General features: G+C 41.1%; 1 protein-coding gene across 1 annotated transcript; it reads left to right on the top strand.

Moving 5' to 3' along the window:
- The first annotated feature begins 17,627 nt into the window (after positions 1–17,627).
- Positions 17,628–19,350, top strand: LOC117184876 (uncharacterized). Its single transcript, XM_033383970.1, has 2 exons — positions 17,628–18,918; positions 18,989–19,350. The coding sequence occupies exons 1-2, from the start codon at positions 17,836–17,838 to the stop codon at positions 19,016–19,018; spliced, it is 1,113 nt and encodes a 370-aa protein (XP_033239861.1). The 5' UTR covers positions 17,628–17,835; the 3' UTR covers positions 19,019–19,350.
- The last annotated feature ends 2,246 nt before the right edge of the window (positions 19,351–21,596 follow it).

Here is a 21,596-nt window from a genome sequence, read left to right as displayed (position 1 = left end):
ATTTGCAGCTAATAGAGTCAACTGAGTAGACAATGTAATGTACCACTGAAAGGCGCTAAAATGATCAGCCCTTCCCTTTGACTCGGTGATGAAATCCTCAATTCGACTTAATCTTTTGGAATTTGAGATTTCATCCCGTTTTATCACATTGATTGTGGAGTCAATCAATGATGTTTGATTTTTAAGCAAGGTTAATAGGTGATCCTCGTTATCCTTAACCTTTGCTATAGTTTCCGACATTTCACGGGCATATGTTGAGTCTAATACGCCAAATAGACTGCTTGCGATGTTTCCAATTATGTCCAGCGGTGCTCTTTGCCTCCGTGTTCTTGCTATTAATGTATTTTCAGCTTGCAGGTCCTCTTCTATATGTTTGAAGTGCTGATACATACTGGTGCATGCGTCTACTAGTTGAAGTTGTGTGCATAGATGTCCAATTTTTGTAGTCCCCATGGTGAATGTGTTCATGTCTTTCCAATAGGGCTTTAAATTGTAGGAGACAATAATGGTCAAGTCAGTTGTCGCCAGTTGGCTGGTTCCAACTCTTTCAAAGTATATACCCGGTTTTGATCCAAACTGGGTTATGTTGATTGACTGTGCCATTGCTAACGGTACCAGCAACAACATTACAAGCATTGTCATGGTTAACGACAACTTATTGGGCTGTGTCCTTTTCCTAGGCTGTCTGTCCTCGGATGATTTTTCGTTTTCTGATGGATCATCTATCGGATGTTTATGTGTGGGTTCCTCTTCGTTAAATAGTGGAGCTACATGTTGGATCTCTCGTTTGAAAATCCCCTTTGCCGTTTTTACTTCCACCACTCGTACAAAATTGTCCTTGCCATGAAACAATCGAATGATTCTTCCTAGTGGCCATTGTAATACTGGTGTATTGTCTTCCTTTAGTATTACTAATGTTCCTTCCTTAATGTTAGCCGAAGACTTCCTCCACTTTTGACGCTGTTGCAACTACTGAAGGTATTCATTGGACCATTGTGTCCAATTTGAGTGCTTCAATTTTGAAACTGCTTGAAATCGATTTCCTAGCATCTTTGGTTGCTGGGATGGCTCACTGTCAGCTTGTGCGGTTAACGGCTCTCCTATCAGGAAATGCCCTGGCGCTAATGCTGTTACGTCGTTTGGGTTGTCAGATATTGGTGTTAATGGTCGAGAGTTTAGTATGGCCTCTATTTCGACTATAACCGTTTCTAACTCCTTATAGGTTAAATTTGCCGTCGTCACATTTTTTAAGAGGAGATGTTTGGCAGATTTTACTGCAGCTTCCAATAAACCGCCGAAGTGTGGTGCGCGAGGAGGTATAAATTTAAATTGTACCCCTTTGTTGTTGCACTCTCGTACAATGTGTTCCTTTGCCTTTTCTGAGAATATGGCTTCTTCTAACTCTTGAAGTTTGTTCCTGCACTTGACATTTTCCTCGACGAGAGATGAACCGCCGAAGTGCCGCTAAAAATGCTTCTGTGGTGAGATCGCTGACAAGCTCTAGATGTACTGCTTTAGTCGCGAAACAACAAAATATAGCTATGTACGCTGTATTAGGCTTCTTTCCTCGAATTTTATAGTGGATTTTGAATGGTCCACAGTAGTCAACACCAGAATTGAGGAATGGCCGTGCTTGGGTGACTCGAAGAGGTGGCAGATTTCCCATGATTTGTTCTAGTAATTTGGGCTTGGCTCTAGTGCATTTCACGCAGCTCTGCACAATATTTCTGGCCATGTTTTTCCCTTTGAGTATCCAGTACTGTTGTCGTGATACTGTCAGCAATGCCTGGGGACCGCAATGCATGTTTTCCTTGTGTATCTTACAAAGGATCAACTTCACAATTGGATCGTTGTAGGGCAGGAGCATTGGGTGTTTGGCGTCAAATGAAATATTTCCCGCTTCCAGTCGACCACCTACTCGTAAGATTCCCTCCTGATCCATGAATGGTGTTAGAGAGTTTATTGAACTTCTCTTTTGTGTTTCCTTATGATTTGTTAAGTGACGTATGTCTTCTTTGAAGTCATTCTGTTGTATGTTACGTATGACAATTTTCTGAGCTTCTTTCATCTCATTGAATTGGACAGTCTTGCTTGTGTGCGTTTTCCTTCCTCGAAAACGCATCATGTACGCTACTATTCTCAATAGATTTTTGTATGAGTTGTTGTGCTTTATTTTGTATATTAAGTCATCCTCCTGAGTGATAGTCATAATTGATGACTGACCAATCTTTTGGGGATTTGTACTCATCAATTCCTCTTTTGTAGCCACAAATGATGGTGGCCATGTAGATGTTGGGCCGTGTAAAAATAGTGGTTCATAAAACCACATGCTATGTTTTGCGAACTTCGTCGCCGTCATTCCTCTGGAGAGTACATCTGCTGCATTATTTTCTGATGAGACATGCCTCCACTGTCTTTGTATCGTCAATTCTTGAATCGTAGCTATTCTTGTAGCTACGAATTTGTCTCGGATGGATGACGAGCAGTTAATCCATGACAATACGATCCTTGAATCAGACCAAAAGAAGGTTGATGCATCTTCCATTGATAACTCTTCCTTTAGATTTGCTGTCAATTGAGCACCTAACACCGCCGCTTTTAATTCCAAACGGGGTAATGTTATTGCATTGATGGGAGCTAAATGTGATTTGGCACATAGCAATTGAATCGTTGCCCGCTTGTCCTTATGTATTGCTCGGATATATACTGCAGCTCCAAATGCTTTCTCCGATGCGTCAACAAAGGTATGTATCTCTGACGATATCGGAATTTTTCCCTGGAATATATGACGTGGTACCTGTATGGAGTTTAATAATTTTAACTCCTCCCTGTACCTTTTCCATTCCTCTTGGAGATGAACTGGAAGCGCTTCTTTGTAGTCAAAACCTTCCTTTGTGAGATGCTGCATAAAGATTTTTGCTTTCATAACAACAGGTGCAAAGAATCCAAGCGGATCGAAGATCCTAAAAATTTCGGATACGACATCTCTTCTGGATATTGTTTCCTTGGTGGCAATCTCCGTTTTTCCACAGAAATGGTCCGATTTAGGCATCCACGTGATTCCGAGGGTCTTCACGCTGCAGTCTTCATACGTGGTATCCTCCAGTTGTACATTTGGAATCTTATCTTCTTTCTGAATGTTCTGTAGTATGAGCACGTTGTTTGTGCACCATTTTCTCAGCTTAAATCCAGAATTTTGTAGGAGTTGGTTAAGTTCCTTCTGTTTCTGGAGGGCTTTTGGTATGGTATCTGCTCCTGTTAAGCAATCATCAACATAAAAATCCTTTTCTAGTGCAGCAGCTCCAGCCGGGTATTCTCTCTTGCCCTTTTGAGCAAGATATTGTAGGCATTTTGTGGCTAAATATGGAGCTGCCTTAGTTCCATATGTTACAGTTTTGAGTCTCTAATATCTCAGATCTTCTGATGGATCATTTCGCCATACAATTGTTTGATAGTACTGGTCCTCAGGATCGACCCAGATCTGACGATACATTTTTTCGATGTCTGCCGTAAATACATATTTGTGCATCCGGAATCGAAGCAATATTGAAAATATCGAACTTTGCACAGTCGGACCTTTATGCATCAAATCGTTGAGTGATTTGCCGGATGACGTAACAGCAGAAGCATCAAAGACAACTCTCAATTTTGTTGTAAAGCTGTCAGGTTTCATCACACAGTGATGTCTAATAAAATAGCGTGATCGTGCTATTTCTTTAGTGTGCATTTCCTTCATATGCCCAAGTGCCTCATATTCTTTCATGAATTGTACATAGCTTGCCTTGGTTTCCGGATCTCGTGACAGTCGTTTTTCCAGGCAACAAAGTCGACGTGTAGCCAAATCACGGCTCTCCCCTAAGGACGAAGCATCTTCCAAAATTGGGAGTCTGACAATGAATCTCTTGTCACATGCCATTTGAATATTTTGAACAAAATATTGCTCACATCGCTTCTCTAGAGGAGATAAGCATGGTGTGTTGCTCGGGAATGAGTCCAATTCCCAAAACTTGGAGATTTGCTGATCCACCTTGTCCTCCTCAGTCAAAACTGCACACGTGCTTTGACTCTTTGACTCCTGTCTTAGCTTGCCAGCCACTATCCAGCCTAGTCTCGTTTCCTGTAGCCTGGGCAATCCTCTTCCAATTGATACATTCTTATCTTGCATGATTTCGAAGTAATGTTCTGCTCCCAACAGTATGTCTATTCTTCCAGTCTTGTCAAAGTTGGGATCTGCCAAAATGATGTTCTTTGGAAATTTCCAACGAGATGTATCGATTGATTGCGCTGGCTGATCTGCCACTATGTGTGGTAACACAATTGCTTCTAATCGTGTATTGAAGCTATTATGCTGTGATTTGAGGATAACATTTACTCTCGCCTTTGATGTTTGTGTTCGGCCGCCAATTCCATATATCTGAAGCTCCGATTTGTGCACCTTCAGATTTAAGATGTTCAATGCTTCAATCACATTGACTTGCGAGCCTGAATCAAGCAGAGCTCTAAATTTACCAATTTGTCTATTATTGCCTTTTATGAGTACCTGAGCAGTGGCTAATAGTACATAATTGCTTTGTATACTGTTTACCGATGCTGCTGTTTTGGCTTCCAACTTGGTTTCTAAATGAAGAAGAGTGTTATGTCCTTTGCTGCATTTAAAACAATCTCTTCTTTGACAATTTCTTGCAGCATGGTCGCGTTTAAAACATTTAACGCATAGTTGGTTCTTTTGAACACAATTCAATCTATCCGCAGCAGTTTTCTTTAAAAACTAGTTGCATTTATAGATGGCGTGGTTAGGTTTCTCGCAGAAATAACAGTAATATTAATTTTCTGCTCCTGCTGATGCGCATGTGATGGGCTTCTTTGTCCTTTCCCATCCAATAGCTTCCAGAGTTAGGAATCTTTGCTCGAGGAACTGCATGAACTCGCTCAACGGCTGTAGTTCCTTTGTATTTTGTATGGATTGCTCATACATAGTAAGAGTTTGACGATCTAATTTTTTCGTCAACAGACAAAGAAGAATCGTGTCCCATTTGTCTGTTTCTATCTCAATGTTGTTTAATGCTGCTAATGTTTCCTTTACATTATCATGCAACATTTTAATTGATTTAGCATCGTTGGTTGTGCTAGGTTGATCCAATAGTCGTTGAATCAATGCATTACTTAGCACTCTTTTGTTACTAAAACGATCTTGTAACATATTCCATGATGTAATGTAGTTTCCTTCTGTTAACGAAAGGTGGCGTATTCAATTTTCTGCATCTCCCGTTACATTGGTCTTCAAATACCACATCTTTTGTATGACAGGTACTGATGATTCATGAATCATTTTCTTAAAAATATCATGGAATTGTTGCCATTTAAGGTAATCTCCATCAAATTTTGGAATGGCAACCTTTGGCAATGGTAATGCGTTATTAACATGAGGAGCAGCGATGACTTGCTGAACAGAGTCTAATTCCGTCATTATTTGGACTGATAACACTGCGTCTCCAGCTGCTATGTAATTTGTATTGTTATACCCCATTTTTACAGGGTCTGTACATTTTTTGTGAATTTGAATGTGGATTGTTCTTTTCTTATCCCAATATTTTATGATTATTGGTTTGAAGTCCTTTCGCGTCTCATTCGTCATTCTGTTCATAATGCGCTCTAGACTTTCAAGCAGCACCTTTTGTTCTCGAATCATGGGCCCTATTTCATGCTCATCCTCCACAGACGTTATCGATCTATCTCCATTTCGATTGAAGATAGTTGTTTAGTTAATTCGCCTTTGTATTTTATGACTAAATCTCTCATTTGTTTAAAATAGTCATTGGCGAAATAATTATGCTCAAATTCTGAGCCTTGAACTATTTTTTGAATATTAGTTTCCTCTTTTGAAAACATATCCCAGAGATTCATTAGGTTCTCAATGCGGGATCTAAAATATTTTGGTTTCTGCTTTCTTTCAGCAGAATCCTTTTTATAATTTCGTACCAGGCTCTGAATCTCTTCGCCTGTGGCACGCTGCCTGTCTAGCATAACATTAATGCTTGATGATGCCATTTTATTTTATTTATTTTAATACTTTGCCCCGATGGAGGTAATTTATTTGTCACTATGATTGGTTGTGCCTCTACTCACAACCACGAAGATGGTCAAAGTATCTCAATAAATATTAATGACACATGAATCCTTGTTTCCAATTCAACCTTAGTCGCCAAGTTGACTGTGATGGTTGAGTTAGATCCAAATAACACCAATTAAGTTTTCCTTCACCGAAGGTTCTGATTGTTGTATGTTGTATGTGTGTAAATTGGTCGACAAGTTGACCAATTATGTAGTATTTTCCAACTAAATCCAAGTTTCAAATCGGGAACAACAATCCAGATGAACGGTTAAGTGTCCAAAAGTCGGGGGTCACCAAATGAATAAATCAAATGAATCTGTTGATGTAGATTCACTTGATTTTTGTGTGATTGTCAATATGACAATCGTATGCTGAAAATGTAAATTTGCATGCTACCGGTTCATGTACCAGTAACAAATGGTCGCCGCAATCGGCACTTGAACAAATTGGGCTTCGGAGATGTGAATACGTCAGAGTTTTCTTTCGTACTGCTTTTATTTGGTAAACTACGAGGTTTATATACAAGTTCTATGAGTATAATTGTTTACTTAGGATATTAGGTATGTTTAATTAGTTCTGAGTATAATATTGCTAGGGAAATGTGTTATATATATTTAGGACTTAGCAATTACTACAAATCCAACAGTGGAATATTCCAAGGGTCAGATTTATGACGGTCACAATGGTTATCATGCAGATGGTGAGAGATTTTACCACATGCAGGTCATCCAGAATGTGTTTAATGATAGTGCTGTAAATATCTTAACAGTGTATGTACACAAATGCATTCAGCTGTCCGTTGTATATTTATTTAGGTCAGTAGTGCATGTCACATATTTATATTTAGAGCATATTATCGTTTATTTATTTAGGTGGCTGGGAAATCTTAACCTTTTATGGCTAGCTATTTGTCTAGGTCTAATCATACGATTTTGTATTTTAATTGAAAACTTACAGCCATTTCACCATAATATCGAAAATTTTTTTTTGACTCTTAGTCCAACCCCATCATTTAAACTTTAATTGTTTGTGGTTTTTGCTGGAGCATCGAAAACTACCCTCAGCTTTGTCGTAAGACTGGAATCTCTAATGACTCCTTGATTGAACAAATGATATATCCCATTTTCTCTGGACTCTACCATATGTCCTAAGTTTTTATATTCATGCATAACCTTTATGTAATTTTCTTTTAATTTTTTATTATTGCTGAGCTTTCTTTCTAAACTGTAAAATCGCGCCATAGCTTGTGGTTTTGAATCTCCTAGATCCTTTTCTTTTTTAAATGGTATTTTAACCACATACCTACACTTCTCATCTCTTCTTGTTTTTTCCAAGAAATTCTACTAGCAAACACCTTCTTCTACGTCAATCTTTTCACTTTCCAATTCCGAGAAAAGCTATAAGTCCCCAACTTCAATTGTTGTCGCCACAATAAATTTATCACTTTTTGATTTGGTGCAACCGGATATAATCTACCCGAATTCTGTATTTTGACCAAGTAGTCCATCTATATTTACTACTCCGTCTTTTAAAATATGGGCATACAAATCTATCCCAATTATTACATCTACCTTACTTGGTTTGTTAAACTTAAGGTCTTCCAACACACAATCTTTCCACTTAGTTTTGTCAATATTGAAAGACTTTTTCATCAGTTTTGGTAGAATAATAGCTTCCATATTTAGAGGACCTTTATTATAATCACGACTTTTTACCGATAACGTAACTTTTTACTTTGAAGTGCAAGAGTCTGTAGATGACACTCTACTTACCTCGGTGTTCGCTCTTTTTATACCCGATACTCAAAATGAGTATTGGGGTATATTAGATTTGTGGTAAAAGTGGATGTGTGTAACGTCTAGAAGGAATTGTTTCCGACCCCATAAAGTATATATATTCTTGATCAGCATCAATAGCCGAGTCAATCGAGCCCTGTCTGTCTGTCCGTCCGTCCGTCTGTCCGTCCCTATCAGCGCCTAGTACTCAAAGACTAGAGGAGCTAGTCTTTCTGGGACATAGCGTGGACATCTCCGAGATGTCGTTCAGAAAGGCAGAGCCCAAGTGATGCATCCTCCTTCTGCTGAGAGATGGACAGGAGCAGAATAGGTGTTCCACTGTTTCCTCCTCGTCCTCGTTTCTGCAGCTGCGGCAGAAATCATTGTATGGGGCACCCAGCCAGATCTCTCTCATTACCATTAAAACATAATGGTCCATAATGCGGTCGCAGAGGGCATTCTTAACGAAAAAGCCAGGGACGACGCTTTAGACGTAAACCAGAGAGGATCGCAGCGTTTTGGCTGCAAATTACGCCAGGGCCATGGAGGAAAATGCCCAAAAAACGGGCCAGCGCCAAACTCAAGCGCAACTTCAGGGCAATTTTAGGCAAACTAGAGCCGTGGACTCCTATAAAAGTCCTCATTACGACAAAAGGCAAGACGCGTCGAACGCCCAGCAGGGAAGATCCAACCAACGATCCAATAGCGGCAGGACTCGGGCCCAGGGCCGGGAGCCCATGGATGTAGATGCTTCTTCTTCCAAACTATGACTACCCACTGCTTACCAAAAACCGTTCGGGCCTGGTGGACGCAATCACAAAGTTCCGAAGAAATTCCTTCTGTCAGTATTCGACAAGACCTCCCCATTTTTTTTGTTGAAATCTTTATCATCATTTGACGGCATTATTGGCCTTCACCTGCTATTGCAGGTAGGGGCGACATTGTGCTTAAGGAGCGGTAACATCAGATTCGGTAACACTACTGAGGTAATCAAATTCCACAAGTGCATAGACGTCAACCACACAAACGTTATTGACGTCAATGCTCCCCCAGCCATAAGGGAAGACTTTATAAAAATGTTAAATAACAGGAGTTAAGCATTTGCCACTATCCGCACTGTGGACGACGATCCAATATACTCCAAGCTGTACCCGTACCTTATGGGTGTAGCTGATTTTGTCGAATCTGAGGTCAAGAGCCTTTTGAAAGACAAAATCATTCGCAAATCCAGATCGCCATATAATAATCCTATATGGGTGGTCGACAAAATAGGCACCGATGAAGCGTGCAATAAAAAGAAACATAATGGACTTTCGGAAACTCAATCAAAAAACAGTGGTCGACAAATACCCGATGCCAAGCATCTCAATGATCTTAGCAAACTTGGGTAGATTGCCAGATTCTTCACAACACTGGACTTGAAGTCTGGATACCACAAAATAACGGAGCGAAGCGCGACCGAGAAAAGACTTCATTTTCCGTAAACGGAGGGAAGTACGAGTTTTGCCGACTTTTTGGCTATAAAAATGATCTGATCTGATCTAGATTCAGCAATCTGATAGATATGATCATTATCTACGATTCTGCGTTTTCAGTTTTCTCGATTCTGCAATATTGTGGATGCAACAGATTTTCGTTCTTTGTGGGGGCGGAAGGGGTGGGGCGAAGTTTTGAAATATTCTTGTAGCAGTGACATATCACAGAAGTCTGGATCTCTAGCTCTTATAGTCTTTGAGCACTAGGCACTGAAGGGGACGGACAGACGGACGGACGGATAGACAGACATGGCTCAATCGACTCGGCTATTGATGCTGATCAAGAATATATATACTTTATGGGGTCGGAAACGATTCCTTCTAGACGTTACACACATCCACTTTTACCACAAATCTAATATACCCCAATACTCATTTTGAGTATCGGATATAAAAACACAACCGGCCTAAGCAAGAGCTGGAACGGTGCAAACTTGTTACACCTTAATGCCTCGAAATGAAAAGTTATGACATTTCATCGTTCTAGCCCTTTGTTGGCTCCCTATACCCTATTTGGTGGTTCTCTTGAAAGATTTACTGCAGGGCCTTAACTGGGATGCGGGTGTGCGACTCCCATCTTACTCTAGTAGACTGCTACTCGTAAACTTCCCATCCTTACTTAACCGTAGAAAAAGGCTTGGTTTGATTTTTATGCACCACTAGATCAGGGGTGACATAGATGGCATCGCCCACGAGGCCCGTAAACCCAGCACATTTTGCGTGCACTACGCTATCGCAGAGCCAGCAGTGATACTTGGCTGATCATGGGTGATCTCCTTCCGACAGGAATATTTGGCGCATACCACAGAAAACTCCATACAAAAAAAATTTGAACAAAATTCAAATCAAATAATATTTCGAAACAAATGGCTATCAAACCAGTGTGCCAGACAAACGCTAATAGGGGGTGAGGAGAACAGTTGCAGAAGAAGCTAATGAGAGAGAGAGAGCTACTGAACAGAATGTTACGAGAGCGAGAGAGAAAGAACAGTTATTAAGGTTGAGGTGATAGCGAGAGAGTGATAAAACAACAAAAGCTACAAGACGAGAGACGAGAGCTGTAATGCAATGTAATGCGTACTCACGGCAACAACCCAAACACGACAAGCCGACGCCGAAAAATTAGAAGTTAAATAATGTTTAAAGACAAATCAAAAGGCATGCACTCACGGAATAGAATAGATTTCCAGTTAGGAAGTTAATAAAAGTTTATTTATGAAAACACCGGTTGTTTATGCAAAACAAAGGGAAAAAATGCGGAGCGCAAAACAAAAACGCGTCTGATCTACGAAAGATAACGAACGATAATACAAATGTCCATTTACGCCATTTCATTTTTTTTTTTATGGAGTTTTCTGTTCTATGTGCCAAAAAATCATTCAATAAGCAGATCCCCCACGATAAGCCACCCTCAACTTCCTCTTCCTCAACTTCCCGTCTTGCTTCCACCTTTCCAAAAAACTAACTTCTCTTTGTCAGAATGTAAGAGGCTTGCGTTGTAAGCTCAGCATTCTTTTCCGGGATAGTGTTGCATTTGCTTCCCACGTTATTGTGTTTACTGAAACCTGGTTAAAGCCGGACATTCTTAGTTCCGAGGTTTTGGCAGGTCGGTACACAACTTTTAGAAAGGACTGTTCGTCTCGACGTGCAGGAGGGGTTCTAATTGCAGTGGACTCTTACTTCACTTCAGAACACTTCACAGTCCAACTTCAACAGGAACTGGAATTCCTGTGTGTAAAACTGATTCTTCCTGTAGCAAGGTAATAATTAGTGAGGCATTCAACTAGTATTTAAAATAGCATACAGCGCGCATTGGTATTTACCGCACCATCGATACACTCGGTGGGAAATACCAATAGTGAGATATCGGATAAGAAACATCGATAAGAGAGTAAGTTCACTTTGTAAATGGCGATTGTGAGAGACGGACGCGCAGCTAATAAAAAAGAGTTACATTAAATCACCGGGCTTGTGTTTTTATACCTATACAGATCACTCACGCACCGATATTGGTCACTACAATTCCCGGGTTAGACGGCCTACAATTTCAGAAGTGGGATACGATCAATCGCCGCCAGTGAAAAATAGCGAAAATTTTTATTTTCTCGTCCGTCGAAGACGCCATCGCTGAAAAAAAACATGTCGGACTTGGTCGGCACGGAGGAGTTCTCGGCCGCCCAGCTGCGCGAATGGCTGGAGTCCCTCAATCTACCAAAAGGTGGAAGCAAAGCTGCCATGGCAGCGAGACTTAACGAAATACCAGTAGAGCTGCGGGGACGGGGACCACCGGCAGCCGAAACATGCGAGAACGAGAGGGAAGATGAGGCAGCCGCAGATCAAGACTCGACGAAGAGCGAACGCAAAGAGAAGAACGAAAAAGCACCGCAAGCGCCTGGGCACAACAACAACCACGGCGAATATCGAGCAGAGGTTGAAATGTTAAAACTGCAAATCGAGCTGCTGAAGCTGCAGAGCGAGAGGGAGAAGGAAGGGAGAGGAGAGAACACAACACCAGCCGCCAACAATGACGCTGGCGTCATGTTGCTAAATGCCGCCAAAGACATGTTGCCAACATATCATGGCAACATTTCTGGAAACAACGATGACGTCACAACTTGGATCGCGCAGTTTAAGGCCGTCGCAAAAGTGAACAAACTGAAGGATGAGAAGCTACTAATGCTGCTAATGTCGAAGCTTAAGGACAAAGCATTGGTGTGGCTGCATTCGAGTCCGGAGCACATGTCGCTGCCAATCGATCAATTGTTGAACGTCATGGAAAAATGACGTTGGTTTCTGCTTTCTTTCAGCAGAATCCTTTTTATAATTTCGTACCAGGCTCTGAATCTCTTCGCCTGTGGCACGCTGCCTGTCTAGCATAACATTAATGCTTGATGATGCCATTTTATTTTATTTATTTTAATACTTTGCCCCGATGGAGGTAATTTATTTGTCACTATGATTGGTTGTGCCTCTACTCACAACCACGAAGATGGTCAAAGTATCTCAATAAATATTAATGACACATGAATCCTTGTTTCCAATTTAACCTTAGTCGCCAAGTTGACTGTGATGGTTGAGTTAGATCCAAATAACACCAATTAAGTTTTCCTTCACCGAAGGTTCTGATTGTTGTATGTTGTATGTGTGTAAATTGGTCGACAAGTTGACCAATTATGTAGGATTTTCCAACTAAATCCAAGTTTCAAATCGGGAACAACAATCCAGATGAACGGTTAAGTGTCCAAAAGTCGGGGGTCACCAAATGAATAAATCAAATGAATCTGTTGATGTAGATTCACTTGATTTTTGTGTGATTGTCAATATGACAATCGTATGCTGAAAATGTAAATTTGCATGCTACCGGTTCATGTACCAGTAACAAATGGTCGCCGCAATCGGCACTTGAACAAATTGGGCTTCGGAGATGTGAATACGTCGGAGTTTTCTTTCGTACTGCTTTTATTTGGTAAACTACGAGGTTTATATACAAGTTCTATGAGTATAATTGTTTACTTAGGATATTAGGTATGTTTAATTAGTTCTGAGTATAATATTGCTAGGGAAATGTGTTATATATATTTAGGACTAAGCAATTACTACAAATCCAACAGTGGAATATTCCAAGGGTCAGATTTATGACGGTCACAATGGTTATCATGCAGATGGTGAGAGATTTTACCACATGCAGGTCATCCAGAATGTGTTTAATGATAGTGCTGTAAATATCTTAACAGTGTATGTACACAAATGCATTCAGCTGTCCGTTGTATATTTATTTAGGTCAGTAGTGCATGTCACATATTTATATTTAGAGCATATTATCGTTTATTTATTTAGGTGGCTGGGAAATCTTAACCTTTTATGGCTAGCTATTTGTCTAGGTCTAATCATACGATTTTGTATTTTAATTGAAAACTTACAGCCATTTCACCATAATATCGAAAATTTTTTTTTGACTCTTAGTCCAACCCCATCATTTAAACTTTAATTGTTTGTGGTTTTTGCTGGAGCATCGAAAACTACCCTCAGCTTTGTCGTAAGACTGGAATCTCTAATGACTCCTTGATTGAACAAATGATATATCCCATTTTCTCTGGACTCTACCATATGTCCTAAGTTTTTATATTCATGCATAACCTTTATGTAATTTTCTTTTAATTTATTATTATTGCTGAGCTTTCTTTCTAAACTGTAAAATCGCGCCATAGCTTGTGGTTTTGAATCTCCTAGATCCTTTTCTTTTTTAAATGGTATTTTAACCACATACCTACACTTCTCATCTCTTCTTGTTTTTTCCAAGAAATTCTACTAGCAAACACCTTCTTCTACGTCAATCTTTTCACTTTCCAATTCCGAGAAAAGCTATAAGTCCCCAACTTCAATTGTTGTCGCCACAATAAATTTATCACTTTTTGATTTGGTGCAACCGGATATAATCTACCCGAATTCTGTATTTTGACCAAGTAGTCCATCTATATTTACTACTCCGTCTTTTAAAATATGGGCATACAAATCTATCCCAATTATTACATCTACCTTACTTGGTTTGTTAAACTTAAGGTCTTCCAACACACAATCTTTCCACTTAGTTTTGTCAATATTGAAAGACTTTTTCATCAGTTTTGGTAGAATAATAGCTTCCATATTTAGAGGACCTTTATTATAATCACGACTTTTTACCGATAACGTAACTTTTTACTTTGAAGTGCAAGAGTCTGTAGATGACACTCTACTTACCTCGGTGTTCGCTCTTTTTATACCCGATACTCAAAATGAGTATTGGGGTATATTAGATTTGTGGTAAAAGTGGATGTGTGTAACGTCTAGAAGGAATTGTTTCCGACCCCATAAAGTATATATATTCTTGATCAGCATCAATAGCCGAGTCAATCGAGCCCTGTCTGTCTGTCCGTCCGTCCGTCTGTCCGTCCCTATCAGCGCCTAGTACTCAAAGACTAGAGGAGCTAGTCTTTCTGGGACATAGCGTGGACATCTCCGAGATGTCGTTCAGAAAGGCAGAGCCCAAGTGATGCATCCTCCTTCTGCTGAGAGATGGACAGGAGCAGAATAGGTGATCCACTGTTTCCTCCTCGTCCTCGTTTCTGCAGCTGCGGCAGAAATCATTGTATGGGGCACCCAGCCAGATCTCTCTCATTACCATTAAAACATAATGGTCCATAATGCGGTCGCAGAGGGCATTCTTAACGAAAAAGCCAGGGACGACGCTTTAGACGTAAACCAGAGAGGATCGCAGCGTTTTGGCTGCAAATTACGCCAGGGCCATGGAGGAAAATGCCCAAAAAACGGGCCAGCGCCAAACTCAAGCGCAACTTCAGGGCAATTTTAGGCAAACTAGAGCCGTGGACTCCTATAAAAGTCCTCATTACGACAAAAGGCAAGACGCGTCGAACGCCCAGCAGGGAAGATCCAACCAACGATCCAATAGCGGCAGGACTCGGGCCCAGGGCCGGGAGCCCATGGATGTAGATGCTTCTTCTTCCAAACTATGACTACCCACTGCTTACCAAAAACCGTTCGGGCCTGGTGGACGCAATCACAAAGTTCCGAAGAAATTCCTTCTGTCAGTATTCGACAAGACCTCCCCATTTTTTTGTTGGAATCTTTATCATCATTTGACGGCATTATTGGCCTTCACCTGCTATTGCAGGTAGGGGCGACATTGTGCTTAAGGAGCGGTAACATCAGATTCGGTAACACTACTGAGGTAATCAAATTCCACAAGTGCATAGACGTCAACCACACAAACGTTATTGACGTCAATGCTCCCCCAGCCATAAGGGAAGACTTTATAAAAATGTTAAATAACAGGAGTTAAGCATTTGCCACTATCCGCACTGTGGACGACGATCCAATATACTCCAAGCTGTACCCGTACCTTATGGGTGTAGCTGATTTTGTCGAATCTGAGGTCAAGAGCCTTTTGAAAGACAAAATCATTCGCAAATCCAGATCGCCATATAATAATCCTATATGGGTGGTCGACAAAATAGGCACCGATGAAGCGTGCAATAAAAAGAAACATAATGGACTTTCGGAAACTCAATCAAAAAACAGTGGTCGACAAATACCCGATGCCAAGCATCTCAATGATCTTAGCAAACTTGGGTAGATTGCCAGATTCTTCACAACACTGGACTTGAAGTCTGGATACCACAAAATAACGGAGCGAAGCGCGACCGAGAAAAGACTTCATTTTCCGTAAACGGAGGGAAGTACGAGTTTTGCCGACTTTTTGGCTATAAAAATGATCTGATCTGATCTAGATTCAGCAATCTGATAGATATGATCATTATCTACGATTCTGCGTTTTCAGTTTTCTCGATTCTGCAATATTGTGGATGCAACAGATTTTCGTTCTTTGTGGGGGCGGAAGGGGTGGGGCGAAGTTTTGAAATATTCTTGTAGCAGTGACATATCACAGAAGTCTGGATCTCTAGCTCTTATAGTCTTTGAGCACTAGGCACTGAAGGGGACGGACAGACGGACGGACGGATAGACAGACATGGCTCAATCGACTCGGCTATTGATGCTGATCAAGAATATATATACTTTATGGGGTCGGAAACGATTCCTTCTAGACGTTACACACATCCACTTTTACCACAAATCTAATATACCCCAATACTCATTTTGAGTATCGGATATAAAAACACAACTGGCCTAAGCAAGAGCTGGAACGGTGCAAACTTGTTACACCTTAATGCCTCGAAATGAAAAGTTATGACATTTCATCGTTCTAGCCCTTTGTTGGCTCCCTATACCCTATTTGGTGGTTCTCTTGAAAGATTTACTGCAGGGCCTTAACTGGGATGCGGGTGTGCGACTCCCATCTTACTCTAGTAGACTGCTACTCGTAAACTTCCCATCCTTACTTAACCGTAGAAAAAGGCTTGGTTTGATTTTTATGCACCACTAGATCAGGGGTGACATAGATGGCATCGCCCACGAGGCCCGTAAACCCAGCACATTTTGCGTGCACTACGCTATCGCAGAGCCAGCAGTGATACTTGGCTGATCATGGGTGATCTCCTTCCGACAGGAATATTTGGCGCATACCACAGAAAACTCCATACAAAAAAAATTTGAACAAAATTCAAATCAAATAATATTTCGAAACAAATGGCTATCAAACCAGTGTGCCAGACAAACGCTAATAGGGGGTGAGGAGAACAGTTGCAGAAGAAGCTAATGAGAGAGAGAGAGCTACTGAACAGAATGTTACGAGAGCGAGAGAGAAAGAACAGTTATTAAGGTTGAGGTGATAGCGAGAGAGTGATAAAACAACAAAAGCTACAAGACGAGAGACGAGAGCTGTAATGCAATGTAATGCGTACTCACGGCAACAACCCAAACACGACAAGCCGACGCCGAAAAATTAGAAGTTAAATAATGTTTAAAGACAAATCAAAAGGCATGCACTCACGGAATAGAATAGATTTCCAGTTAGGAAGTTAATAAAAGTTTATTTATGAAAACACCGGTTGTTTATGCAAAACAAAGGGAAAAAATGCGGAGCGCAAAACAAAAACGCGTCTGATCTACGAAAGATAACGAACGATAATACAAATGTCCATTTACGCCATTTCATTTTTTTTTTTATGGAGTTTTCTGTTCTATGTGCCAAAAAATCATTCAATAAGCAGATCCCCCACGATAAGCCACCCTCAACTTCCTCTTCCTCAACTTCCCGTCTTGCTTCCACCTTTCCAAAAAACTAACTTCTCTTTGTCAGAATGTAAGAGGCTTGCGTTGTAAGCTCAGCATTCTTTTCCGGGATAGTGTTGCATTTGCTTCCCACGTTATTGTGTTTACTGAAACCTGGTTAAAGCCGGACATTCTTAGTTCCGAGGTTTTGGCAGGTCGGTACACAACTTTTAGAAAGGACTGTTCGTCTCGACGTGCAGGAGGGGTTCTAATTGCAGTGGACTCTTACTTCACTTCAGAACACTTCACAGTCCAACTTCAACAGGAACTGGAATTCCTGTGTGTAAAACTGATTCTTCCTGTAGCAAGGTAATAATTAGTGAGGCATTCAACTAGTATTTAAAATAGCATACAGCGCGCATTGGTATTTACCGCACCATCGATACACTCGGTGGGAAATACCAATAGTGAGATATCGGATAAGAAACATCGATAAGAGAGTAAGTTCACTTTGTAAATGGCGATTGTGAGAGACGGACGCGCAGCTAATAAAAAAGAGTTACATTAAATCACCGGGCTTGTGTTTTTATACCTATACAGATCACTCACGCACCGATATTGGTCACTACAATTCCCGGGTTAGACGGCCTACAATTTCAGAAGTGGGATACGATCAATCGCCGCCAGTGAAAAATAGCGAAAATTTTTATTTTCTCGTCCGTCGAAGACGCCATCGCTGAAAAAAAACATGTCGGACTTGGTCGGCACGGAGGAGTTCTCGGCCGCCCAGCTGCGCGAATGGCTGGAGTCCCTCAATCTACCAAAAGGTGGAAGCAAAGCTGCCATGGCAGCGAGACTTAACGAAATACCAGTAGAGCTGCGGGGACGGGGACCACCGGCAGCCGAAACATGCGAGAACGAGAGGGAAGATGAGGCAGCCGCAGATCAAGACTCGACGAAGAGCGAACGCAAAGAGAAGAACGAAAAAGCACCGCAAGCGCCTGGGCACAACAACAACCACGGCGAATATCGAGCAGAGGTTGAAATGTTAAAACTGCAAATCGAGCTGCTGAAGCTGCAGAGCGAGAGGGAGAAGGAAGGGAGAGGAGAGAACACAACACCAGCCGCCAACAATGACGCTGGCGTCATGTTGCTAAATGCCGCCAAAGACATGTTGCCAACATATCATGGCAACATTTCTGGAAACAACGATGACGTCACAACTTGGATCGCGCAGTTTAAGGCCGTCGCAAAAGTGAACAAACTGAAGGATGAGAAGCTACTAATGCTGCTAATGTCGAAGCTTAAGGACAAAGCATTGGTGTGGCTGCATTCGAGTCCGGAGCACATGTCGCTGCCAATCGATCAGTTGTTGAACGTCATGGAAGACACTTTCCATCCCAAGGAAAGCAAACTGTTGCTCCGTCGCAAGTTCGAGTCCCGTTCATGGGCACGTGGCGAGGAGTTCTCGATGTACTTCAACGCCAAAGTGTCGCTGGCATCCCGCATAGTCATTGACGACGAGGAGTTTATTGACGGAGTCATCGAAGGTATCCCAGATGTAGGCCTGCGTAGGCAAGCCCACATGCAGTGCTTTGGCGCTCCATATCAACTACTCAAGGCGTTCGAGAAGATCATGCTGCCAAAGAAGTACGGTTCAACTGAAGGGGCAAACACTGGAGCCTCGCCAACACCCATTCGCTGCTACAACTGCAACTCTTTGGGCCACGTGGCAGGGGAGTGCCGCAAGCCCAAGCGCGAAAGAGGAGCGTGCTACGGATGCGGCAGCATGAGTCACCAGGTGTCACACTGTGACGAAAAGAAGTACAAGGTACATAACGATTATATATACAAATTTAATATATACATTAGCAATTACAATAACAAATGCTTGTCCTTAGATTGCCTCATCGACTCAGGGAGCCCAATAAGTTTTATGAAGTTATCGTGTCTAGAGCACCAGTCGGAAAATAACCTAAATAAAGTGGAAGAGCGCTCACGATTAAGTTCGAACGAAATCAAAGAAGATGATTTAAGTTTATATAAGTTTAACAAAGACAAGAAAAACAGAGAAATTGAATTTATTTTGAATAAAAATGCGGATTACGCTTATGTTGGACTAAATAATAGCAAACTTAACATCTTTGGTAAAATACCCAGTTTTGTAATTATTAACAAAAATCGAATCAACTTTGAATTACTAGTAGTGGCAGACGAGTCGATGGGCTATGAGGCTGTGTTAGGTAGGGAGAAGGAGAGTGAGACAAAAAACGAGTGTGAAATAAAAAATGAGTGTTTAGGAGAAAATGAGCGTTTAGAAGAAAATGAGTGTTTAGGAGAAAATGAGTGTTTAGAAGAAAATGAGTGTTTAGGAGAAAATGAGTGTTTAGAAGAAAATGAGTGTTTAGGAGAAAATGAGTGTTTAGAAAAAAATGAGTGGAAAATAGAGAATGAGTGTTTAGGAGAATATGAATGTGAAGTAAAAGATGAGGGTGATAAAGAGAATAAGCATGAAGTAGAAAGTGGAGGCAAGGTAGAAAATGAGTGTTCTGCAATGGTTGAGTGTCTGGAAGACAGCGATACCTGCGAGAGCGTAAAAACCAATTTCAACGAACTACCAAGCCAGTATGCAGACAAAGAAAACGACTGGGAGTTGAAAGTAGGGACAGATTGTAGCCAAGAACTCGCAGAACGACTTAAATACATGTTTAGGACAGCGTATGTAAACGCAGAAAGACCAAACTTACCACAAACCAAGTGGGAAATGAAGTTGAATTTCGAACACGAAAAACCGTTTCATTGCCCACCTAGAAGACTGTCGTATAGCGAAAAAGCCCAAGTACAGAAAATGATAGACGAATACACAGAAAAAGGTTACATCAGAACCAGTGAGTCAGAATACGTTTCGCCTATAGTACTGGTAAAAAAGAATTCGGGAGAGTTGAGACTGTGCGTCGATTATCGCACACTTAATAAAGGTATGATAAAGGACAATTACCCAACACCTCTTATAGACGACCTACTAGATAAACTGTCAGGGAAAAGACTTTTCACCAAGTTAGACCTGAAGAATGGATACTTCCACGTATTTATGCATAAAGATTCAGTTAAATACACATCGTTCACGACCCCCATGGGACAATACGAATGGTTGAGGATGCCGTTCGGGTTACGAAATGCATCGGCGGTGTTTCAAAGATTCACAAACAAAATTTTTGCAGATATGGTAAAGGAAGACAAAGTTATAATATACATGGACGATATTATGGTAGCAACAAAAGATAGTGATAGTCACATGGAAATTTTACAAGAAGTGATGAGACGATTGGTAGAGAATAAACTTGAATTAAGGATTGATAAATGCGAATTCTTACAGTCAGAAGTTAAGTACCTGGGCTATTCCATATCGGGTAACGGAATTAAACCAGATACGAAGGGATTACAGGCAGTAAAAGGGTTCCCAGTCCCCACGAAAACGAACGAAGTGCAGAGTTTCTTAGGGTTATGTTCTTACTTTAGACGGTTCGTAAAAGATTTTTCTACGAAAGCTAAGCCCCTTTATGATTTGGTCAAAAAAGACAGGAAGTTTGAATTCGGTATCGTAGAACTAGAATGTTTCGAACAACTCAAAAGTAATTTGTTGGAAGCACCGATCTTGGCACTTTACAATCCCAGAGATCCGACAGAATTACATTGCGATGCAAGTTCGTTAGGTTTCGGGTCAATTCTAAAGCAGAAGAAGGGTGATGGCAGAATGCACCCGGTGTTTTATTTCTCCAAGCGGACAACAATTACCGAAGCAAAATACTACAGCTTTGAACTGGAGACACTAGCGATAATTTATGCACTACAACGGTTTAGAGTATACGTGCAAGGCATACCCTTCAAAATAGTGACAGACTGCAACGCGCTAACTATGACTCTAAACAAAAAAGAACTCAATCCACGCATTGCCCGCTGGGCGTTAGAGTTACAAAATTATGACTACAAGTTAGAACACAGGTCAGGAAGTAGAATGCAACACGTAGATGCGCTAAGCAGAGCCGTTCAGATACTCACGGTAGACACAAACACCTTTGAAGAAAATTTAATTATATGCCAAAACAGAGATAACAAACTGATGGAGCTGAGAGAAACCTTACAGAAATCAGAACACAAACATTATGAGATGAGAAACGGAATAATATACAGGAAAAAAGATAACAATACTATCCTATTCTGCGTACCCGAGGAAATGGAAGGCCACGTACTCTATAAGTACCACGATGAACTAGGGCACGTCGGTATAGACAAGATGACCGACGCTATATCGAAAAGCTACTGGATCTCAAACGTAAGGTATAAAGCCAAGCGACACATTGAAAACTGTCTAAAATGCATAGCGTACTCAGCAAAACACGGAAAAGAGACCATTCGAGGTAGTACATATCGACCATTTCGGGCCAGTCGACAAAGGCAGGGCCAACAAACATGTTTTAGTAGTAATAGACGCGTTCACCAAATTCGTAA

This window comes from Drosophila pseudoobscura, chromosome X (genome assembly GCF_009870125.1).
Source record: "Drosophila pseudoobscura strain MV-25-SWS-2005 chromosome X, UCI_Dpse_MV25, whole genome shotgun sequence".
Taxonomy (NCBI): Eukaryota; Metazoa; Arthropoda; class Insecta; order Diptera; family Drosophilidae; genus Drosophila; species Drosophila pseudoobscura.
This window is presented reverse-complemented; position numbering and strand designations above follow the sequence as displayed.